Here is a 9,723-nt window from a genome sequence, read left to right on the forward strand (position 1 = left end):
CTTCTGCATTTCAAGTGAGAATAACCTCCTTTTCCCATTTATCATTAATATTTTTTTCTTCTCATTTTATGTAAACTTTTGTTTTACATTGTCATCTTATGTCTGTGTATTTTTTTTAAATAAATATATCTGAATTATTTCATATACTTGAGTTGTGCAAAATTTCTATACATTTTTGCCATGATGCTTTCTCTGGAATGTTTCTGTTTTGACCAATACTTTGTATTTTTAGAAAAGAAGGTTTTTATGTATTTTATCTTTTCGTGTAATTTTTTTGTGTGTTTTTTTTCTTTGCGGCTTTTGTGAATTCAACAGTTTACATTGTGGGTAATGTGTGCGTTTTTAATTTTTGTGCTACTATTCTCTTATTTTCTCTTTAAAATTGTGAAATGAACTGGTTTGAAACTCATTTGCATCACGTGGAAAGAAAGTACTTTAAGCGTTAAGACAGGAAAAAGGAATTAAAGACAAAGAACAACAAGCCTACCGGCACCAAAGAACTGAACGGCAGCTGCTGGAAGATCTTGGTCAACATCTGGAGCCATCAGTGGGGCTTCTAATTACTTTGGAGACTTCATCATCTGGCCTAGTTCGTGTTTCCCTCAGTGGCACTACACAAAAGTATAAACAAATGTTTAAAATGATGAAAAAGAAACAAATACTACCAGACAAAAATCATTTTAAAAAATCCGTTATGTGCAGCTAATGCGTCAACCCAAACTACGCAAAAGACAGGACAGTTTTAACATGATGTTGTTACGCAATAAGAAGAGGACGTGTGACGTGCTTAAAATGTCGAGCCATCTGGAAACTGTGGATGCAGTTGAGTTGAGAGTACTTGCTAAAAAATGCTAAAAGATTGCTTGAAACTGAAGACGTGACATTGGCACAGAAAAATGAGTTGCCAAGTGACTATGTTATGGTAATTAAGAAAAGACATGGCTTCTACATACATGTATTTGCATTTAATTTTGGGGCGTTAAACCTCTTTATTCTTGTTTCTCCAGTACTGAGAGTGATGGATGTAAAATTAATAGAAATTAGGAAGACGTCATTTTTTTGTTTGTTTTAAACCATGTTCACGTACGTTGCATCTTTTCCTTGCATGTAAAAGAGCATAACTGTTTTATGTAAATTCCTCATAATGGGAAATGTTAGAGAAGGCACCAAATCAGAAGTGAGTCACTGAAACGCTGGTGTCGGAAGCGTGGGTGCTAGCATTTAACAGGCGTCCTAGTGTTTACGCACACACTTGCCTCAGAACATGGTGTATCTATAGATGGACTACTGCCTATTTCTACATAAAAGATAGACATTTCCAGAGTTTCAATGGGGGGGATATGTTTAAATATTTGCAAAATGATATATTAATTGCTTGAGGATGATACAAATGTGTTTTTATATTTAAATGTAAAAAAATAGACATACATAATATCAATTTATAAAAGAGAATACTAACATGTTTTTCATTTTTTTTTCATATTGAACAATCAGAATAAATAGAAAAGATGTAAAATAAAAATATATTTGCAATTAGTTAACTGTTTGTTTATTTGAAAAATGTGAACAAATTAAAAGTCAATGAAGCAAAACTGAAAACCAATACAAAGATTTCATTTTTTCTAAAGAGAATAATCCTATTTTCTGGAGTATAAATTGTACTTTTTTCATAGTTTGGCCTGTGACTTGTTTTTTTCTTTCTCTCTGACCACAAAAAAAGCCATTTTTATGTTATATTTATCCCAAAAATATTTAATTGTTACATTACCAGGTAGCCTGTTGTTCTCCATTTAACAAATTTCACTTCAATACAACATCTCAGCTGATTCTGGACAATGAGAATCTGGGGTTCTTTTACCGGGGCTCTTTTATCACTCCCACGGGTGTTGCCACTGCTTCAGTTTGAGGGTGGGGGTTAGTCAATAAGTAAAGCAATCAGTGGTTACCAAGTCAACCTTTGTCCTTCTGTGAATGCTTTGCGGTGGAGGCTTGGGGGATGGCGAGAGAGGACGATATCGAATTTTGGTAAAAGACTATACATACATATAGCCCCTTTCAGTCATGCCCTTAAGTCCTCTAATGAGATGGGTCTAAGTGGTCTACATATGAACAGAATCAGCCTCTTCACTTTACTCTGAGTGCTTGGACACTCACACTGCCCAATCGCATCCCTATTTAACCTATCTTCTTTTTTCCCCGAAATGGTGTACCTTGGAAAGATTATATGATACGGCATTTATAACTAGGTGGCATACTGTATTTATGCGATCTGGACAGAGCAAGAGGGTGTGTAGACTTTTTTTATAGGTAGTGTCGAATTATAATTATGGAAGGGTTGATCAGGGATTCTCCAAAAAACTGACTTGGTTCCTTCAACATGTTGGTAAAAATTTTTATGTCAAATAAGGCCACAAAAGATGTATATTTTTTGTTTCCCTATTTTAATAATCATTGTTTAGTCTTCATGGAAAGTTTGATATGGCATAAGACCACAAAAATTGGGCTGTACTGGGCTACTTTACATAAAAATAACTTTGATATTGCTACCTTACAACAACATAGCAGCAAAATGTCTCCAGGAAAGCCAACATGTTCATTTAGTTTCTCCCTCGAACCCCCCAGGAGGACCCCCTCCCGCCTAATGGAGTCAGCTCTTATTACTGTAGGCTGCAGGGAAGCACTCCTTTTGTTGGGCCTCGTGAAAACAGAACAGGTGTAGAGAAATGGAGGACAATGAAAGATTCTTTTACATTGTCATCCCTCCTTAGGGAAAAGAAGCCTAATAATACCAGAGAAAAGTTGTTAGCCTGGAAAGTTCAGCCAGCAATAATCTAGTTATATTATTCATCAATATATTGGTGTTATAGCTCATTTTTGCTATATTTACGCAAGGCTTATGAAATTATGGACACTGGGTGAATTTTTAGATAGTCAATTAGTTATTTTTTGCAATCAGTCGACTAATAAATCACATTATTTGTTTGTTATGCATTAAATGAATGCCTTTTTCCTGCTGATTGTTTTTTCTCTGCATTCCCCAAGTGTGTCATCAAGTGAGTCCTTTTTCAGCAGCAGTGCAAAATCATCAAGCCATTTTGGATCATTAAAAAAGCCCATTAGCCTATTAATTGCAGTGCAAAATCCCTGTGGAGGCTGCGATGCACGAGACATTGAGAGCGACACGGCTGATGCACTAAGGCCTTTGCCCGCTCACATGTTTCCCTCTCGCTACTTTGGCCGCCCACACACCGTGCACTTGTCTGAAAATTGCCATGCTCGGTCTTCGAGTTGCTGATATTTCCGTTGTAAAAATGATGCCAAATGCAAACCAGCTCCACAAAATTAAATTTTAGTCACTCATAAAAGGCAATGTTTTGTGTTTTTTTTTTGTGCTTCAGTGAATATGTTAAAATGGATTGTAAATAAGGGTCACCTAAGGGAAAACGATACAGATGGAGCTTAATAAATAATGTATGAGTTCACAACAGGATGGAGCAGATGAAAGTTGAAAAGTCAGAGGAACTTTAGACCTGCAAAGTCAAAAGTAGAAAGAAAATGTTTACCTATTTCTCTGGGCTGGAAAACAGTTTGTGGTGGCCATAATCAGATGGGATAGGCTCCAGCACCCTCATGGCAATCCTGAGGGTAGGTAGTGCAGAGGATGGATGAGTAAATTAATTTCAACCACAAAACTTTTATTCTCATTCAGTAATAGTACAGCAAATTAAAGAAAAATGAACTCAAATAGATATTTCACCTCACGAGAACAATATCGCCGTCTGCTGGTCAAATGATATCATTGTTCAGTTTTGAAAATGTAAATAATAGCAATGATGCGTTCAAGTTGTACCGGAGAAAGGATAATATATGGGTTTAACGTCCCAAAATTAAAGCAATTGAAAGATAATGCGGACTAAAACTTTTTAAAATGAAACAAAAACAAACCTGTCACGTGCGATTTTGAGATACAGCCCTTTGAACATCATACTTTATCCGTCGTAATGTCTGCTTTGACAACTTGTCGCTGATAAACTGGAAACAAGCGACACATATATGACTAACGTGGCACAACCGCCACTAATGGCGAAATAAAGCCTATTAACGTTACGTCTTATATGTTAGAAGGTTTTCGTGGTCTTTTTTGACTTCACGAACCTTAGCGTAACCAGAACACTAAGAAAAGTATTTTGTCTGCAAACGCATCATTACGGTAGCCCATTTTCGTTCGCTTCCTAGCGGGCAAAAGCGCTAGCATGTCTCCCTCGAGTCTGTGTCATCAAGATACTTCGTTGATATGGTATCTCCTCTTTACCGTGTGCATCGTGTCCTTACCGGGTACCGGAGCCAGGCAGGACAGCCTCCGGATTGTCACTGACAGCAACTGGGAGGACATCCTGACCGGAGAGTGGATGATTGAATTGTCAGTACATTAGCTTAGCTAGCTAGCCGCATGCAAGGGAAACGGGAAGGGCGTTTTGTTGTCTAACTTTTGTCACATCAAGGCACAAATCATTTTTCAAATTCACCTCGCCACTCCTTAAGTAACGTTATGTAATAAATTAATAGAGTTGTTCATATAGTTGTCTTACTGTGCGATCTTATCTTTGCCACTACTCCGATCTTCACGTGTACTAACTAGCAGTAAATGTGTTTGGATTCAATGTTATGGAATAGTGTTTTGTCAGATTGCTGCGTCTGTAATTTATTTAATTAATTGGAAGTATGTCGTCAATAGCAGGCGATGAGTATATAGTCATTTTTTCCATATATTCATTTTGCATTTTAAACTTAGTTTCTTTTTTTAAATACATTTTAATTTTAAAAAAATAATAAAAACAATCGATTTTAATTTCTCTGCTTTCCATTATTTTGATTTTTTTAAATTTAAAAATGTCGAATTGATGACTATATCATATTCATTACTACCCTCAAATTTATGATTGATGTTTATATAACAAATCTGTCCAATCCACGTCTTTATAACGCTTCCTGAAAATGGTCACTTACCACTGACCGTGGTATTCAATTCATTTGAACTGCCTTACAGTATTATGAATTGGACGTCTATTGTAGTCAAAGGCAGCCAATGAGTTAATACTGAACAAGTATATCATAAAATATTGTGTTTTCTTGTCACATTCCTTCAGCTACGCGCCATGGTGTCCAGCCTGCCAGCAACTACAACCAGTCTGGAAAGAGTTTGCAGACTGGGGTGATGACATGGAAGTCAGCATCGCAAAGGTGGACGTGACAGAGCAACCAGGTAGAGAGCCCAACACGAAAAAAACAAAAAAACATTGTGCTTTTTTTCACCCTGTCCTTCTCACTTGAAAGGTCTCAGCGGGAGATTCGTCATTACCTCACTGCCGACTATTTACCAGTAAGTTCTCTCTGAAATCATGTCTTTTTTTACAGTTATGTTGCGTTGACATAAATACAATACAAGAGAGATAAGTAGACTATAAGATAAATTAATATGTATGAACTAAAGTAGCATTCTCAGAGAGCATATTGCCTAAACAGCCAAATTCAAAGCATTGCCATCCTTCTGACATCTGTGACCTTTGACCTTACCACCTTAAAATGTTGCCACCTCTTGGGTTTCATGTTAAAGACTGCAAATTTGACAGACAGACAGACCCACAATAGAAGCCAATAAGTGCCATTTTGGATTCTGAAAACGTAGCACAACAATCTTTCTTTTTTTAACATGGCCTGTTTCGTTTTTTTTTGTGACGCAGTTGCAAAGACGGCGTGTTCCGCAAGTACCAAGGCGCCCGCACAAAGGATGAGTTCCTCAGCTTTGTAAGCGAGAAAAAGTGGGGTACGGTGGAGCCGGTCTCCTCATGGTTCGCGCCCTCATCTTTCCTGTGAGTCAAAGAGTGTGTTTTGAAGTGTCAGCAGTTCGAAACTAGTCTCCTCTTCATGACGTGATGTCATCTTTTGCAGAATGAACTCCATGTCAGCTCTCTTCAAACTCTCCATGTTCATAAGAGTAAGTTTGTTTAGCTCTATTGAAAGTACTCTGAAAAGCAGTGTAGTAAGACAATGGGAAAATGCAGCAGCTTCGTGTTACATTACGTGGAGCGGCAGACTAGTCTCTCTAGTGGTTTTTTGTTACCGGTCTAACCTTTTTGGTGCCTTTTTTATGTAAATGGGATCCTCTTACTTTTGGGTTCATCCATCATTTGTTCAGACTGGAGCTGCCACAAACCATCATTTTCGGCACTAAGTCAACAAGTCAATTAATATATGAATTATATTATTTACAGTTGTGTGACTAAGACAATGGGAAAACGCAACAGCTTCGTGTTACATTACGTCGAGCAGCAGACTAGTCTTTCTAGTGTTTTTTTTTTTTGTTATATTTTGATTAAATTATATCAAATGCCACCTAAACGTTATGCTTTTTTTAATTTTATTTTTTTTACCCGCAGCGTTGCCATAACTACATGACGGAGAAAATGGGCCTTCCCGTGTGGGGCTCGTACGTCATCTTCGGCTTGGTCACGCTTTTCTCTGGCCTCGCGCTCGGACTGGTGAGCCAAATCCAAACTTTTCCTCCATCGTTTGCAAAAGCACAGCTCCACTAATCGGCTTTGGTTTTTCAGCTGCTGGTGTTCATCGCTGACTTTGTCTTCCCGTCACGGCGGTTGTCCTCACCGGACTACTACCAGAGTAAGTTATTACAGTATTTTTACATTTTAGTGATTATAAGTCGCATTTTTTGGCAAGGAAACTCTTTTTTTATTTGTAAAGCTAACATTTTGTCCTATAACATGACATACAGCAAAACAAACGGCGGCGGAGGCCTGGCTCCTCCAACAGCGGCAAGATGAAGAAGAGCACGAGGCCGACGGTGAGGAGGAAGACGACGAAGAGGATGAGGAGGACGGAGACGGGGACGGGGCGTGGAGGACGCAGCGGCGGCCACGCAGGGCCTCCCTCGAGGCCCGGCCCGAGGCCAAAGGACAGACGGTGAGGAAGAGGGCAGTGCCCGGATGCAAAGACGACGATGACGACGACGAAGAGGAAGACACTTAAAGCCACCGCCCGGGCTGTAACGTCATCTCTGGTCGGGTGGGAGGGGTCAACGCAAGAAGAGCCTCCTCTTTGGGCGCCATGGCGGGTCAACGGGGGAACTAAATTTGAGCATCAGAAGGTTTGTGGAGTGTTCCTTTTTCAACTATGCATCCTTGCTTTGTTTTTTTTGTTTTTTTTATAAAGCTTTTAATGTTCATAAATCATGTCCCGGCGTTGGCATATTTTGGCGCACAATTGCAGCGTTTCTCAACCTAGCAACAATTAGGCTTGTCCATGTCCAGTCACTTTCCAAGCCACATTTATCTTTTCCCAAAACATGTACGCACACAAGCATCCATTTTTAGTTTTTATTATGCAAACTTATCCATTAGCCCTTTATAAGGTACGAGTTAAACTCATTGACCGCCATTGACGGTGCGAGAATTAAGACGTTATCCTTAATTCCACATGGATAGGGTCCATTTATGCTTTTTTCAAAAATATCATTTACTCACACATTTACTGGCAACCACTATATAAAGGTTCAATATACTTCTCCCTAGCATAAAACCATCTAGTTTTTTCAATTGCAGTTAATTCAACTTACTGCTATACTGTACTGAAGGGTACTAAACTGTTTACACACGCAAAGTAAGATTAGAATCGCAACCAATGTCACTCCAGATTTGCAATCAATTCTACTGTAAACAGTCACATCATGTCACTGTTTTTTTTTTTAATTTTTTTTTACACTGGAACCTCTAACATTTTGCCAGTATAAACTGCATTCATTGACTGTATTTTTTTGTGTCACAGCAAAAAAAAGGGAAATACAATTTGTTGTTAGAAAGAAGGGTTTCCCCCAGAAAATTAGCAAAGTGGTAGAGAAGCTCTTAATGCCCCAGCACCTTGTGTTTTTTATTGTTATTATTATTATGTGTTATCCCAAGACATTTATTAATCAAACTTAAAGGTAGAGACAAAAATTCAGCCACCAGGCTAATAAAAAAGATGTCATTAATCAATGTTTTTGGTGAAAGACCAATTTGATCCTTTGTCATAACCAAATTTTAAGAGCAGAGTGCGTGTTTATAGAATTGTTTGAAATTTTCAATGTCTTGTTTTATGCTTAAAACTTTTTTAATCTTGGTGGTGTGTTTTTTTAATTCATTGGATACTCACCACTATTTAAAAAATGTAGCATTTACCGCTTGTTTGTTTGGATATTTTCTTCAAATAAATCTGAATTATCTTTCAAACCAAGATTGTTTTGGTCATATTTTTTTAAAGGAAGCTGATAGTTTCAAATACAGTCTGAATGCTGATTATGCTTGTATATTTAGCTACATTACATTTCTCATCAGTAGGTGTCGCTATAATGATGACATTTCTTCCCCTGTTAAAGCAACCCTGTTTTTCCATCTATAATTGTTCTCATGGCATTTATAAAGGTTTTTATGATTATTATTAATTCAAATGGCAGTAGTGATTTTAGTTTAATACAATTTAAAAATAACAAAAAGGATAAAAGCATTCACTTTAAACATTTGACTTTTTAACATTGTAACTTCAAAAATAGTTGTTTTTTAAGAAAGCAAACGCAAACTCACCCTTTAAACATCTGAATGCTCATCTTGTAAATATTTTCAGATTTTAGCAATATAAACAATAAACGGTGAGATTCACGCACTGAATAGTCAACTTATCTCAAAAAGCATCAGCATGTTGTCGTTTGTACATATTCCACGTTGAGTTCGACTTTCAAACTGAGGTCAGACAGTCAGCCCCACTTTAAAAATCTTCCCACTATAGACTCAGTTGTGGAACAGCTTTTTTTTCCTCCCCAGGGAGGCATTTAAATGGAACCAAGTTGCATTGTTTGGATTTCACGCTCGACATGCCGACACATTCCCAAATGTAAGCTTGGGTTCATCCCGCTGAATGGAGGGCAGGCCCCAACGTGTGCGCCAGCACAACCATGGTCACACTTGGCTGCTTTTATTCTCGCATGCCAACAAAGCACTAGAGCCAAAATGGTGGCGCTTCAGCACAAAAATGACAGATTAAATTTGAGTCTGTCTTCACAGCTCTTGAGGCTGTTTTGGCTCTGCTTCAGCTAAGCACAAGACGCATTCTCTTGCCATCAAATGTTCTCTATTGAAAACATCCCGGGAAGTGATTCATGTCCCTTCCGATACAAGACCCCAATTTTCGAATGTATGTTCTCCTTCATGTATATGGTCATAAACCTCACAGTTTCCCTTCCCTCAAAAGTGATGTTAACCAAGTGGCATATGTAACGCAGATGTTTCAGAAACCGGAACAACTATAATGTGCAAAAATTAAAGAATGACACGTTATAGCTTTAGAAGTCTTTAATTCTCTCTGCCAATTTGGGGCGACACAATAAATCGACTAATGGACAACTACTTGATTTAATGAATCGACTAACTATTTTGGTGGTCAATGGATCTTAAAAATTCTCCAAATATGTATCCTATTTTTAAGTCATTTTAAAAAAAGTCAAATATATTCTCTAGTCTTACTTTTATTTATTGAAAATATATTTATTTCTGCCTAAGCAGACAAAATCAAAGCATCGCCATACTTAGTGTGACTACTTTGGGTCCCAAAATGTCATCACTTTTCACCCTGGCAAATTTAAGTCAAATAGGGCTAATTCCAAATTCCTTTTCAGGA

General features: G+C 37.8%; 1 protein-coding gene and 1 long non-coding RNA gene across 2 annotated transcripts; one reads left to right on the top strand and one right to left on the bottom strand.

Annotated features, from left to right (window-relative positions):
* Window positions 1–1,668: 1,668 nt before the first annotated feature.
* Window positions 1,669–4,597, bottom strand: LOC144206903 (uncharacterized). Its single transcript, XR_013328467.1, has 3 exons — window positions 4,333–4,597; window positions 3,564–3,639; window positions 1,669–2,779 (listed from the first exon to the last, which is right to left on the bottom strand). It is a non-coding gene; the product is annotated as an uncharacterized LOC144206903 (long non-coding RNA).
* On the top strand, window positions 4,064–8,286 carry tmx1 (thioredoxin-related transmembrane protein 1). The gene is made up of 8 exons (XM_077732114.1): window positions 4,064–4,420; window positions 5,148–5,263; window positions 5,335–5,380; window positions 5,742–5,870; window positions 5,950–5,995; window positions 6,438–6,539; window positions 6,612–6,678; window positions 6,791–8,286. The coding sequence occupies exons 1-8, from the start codon at window positions 4,254–4,256 to the stop codon at window positions 7,042–7,044; spliced, it is 927 nt and encodes a 308-aa protein (XP_077588240.1). The 5' UTR covers window positions 4,064–4,253; the 3' UTR covers window positions 7,045–8,286.
* The last annotated feature ends 1,437 nt before the right edge of the window (window positions 8,287–9,723 follow it).

Source organism: Stigmatopora nigra, chromosome 13 (assembly GCF_051989575.1).
Source record: "Stigmatopora nigra isolate UIUO_SnigA chromosome 13, RoL_Snig_1.1, whole genome shotgun sequence".
Classification (NCBI taxonomy): domain Eukaryota; kingdom Metazoa; phylum Chordata; class Actinopteri; order Syngnathiformes; family Syngnathidae; genus Stigmatopora; species Stigmatopora nigra.

Bases quoted from the DNA above. Each gene is read 5' to 3' on its own strand.
- tmx1 (XM_077732114.1), top strand. From the start codon at position 4,254: ATGTCTCCCTCGAGTCTGTGTCATCAAGATACTTCGTTGATATGGTAT. The intron at 4,421-5,147 runs GTCAGTACATTA...ACATTCCTTCAG, and splicing joins GGAGAGTGGATGATTGAATT to CTACGCGCCATGGTGTCCAG. The intron at 6,540-6,611 runs GTGAGCCAAATC...TTGGTTTTTCAG, and splicing joins CTGGCCTCGCGCTCGGACTG to CTGCTGGTGTTCATCGCTGA.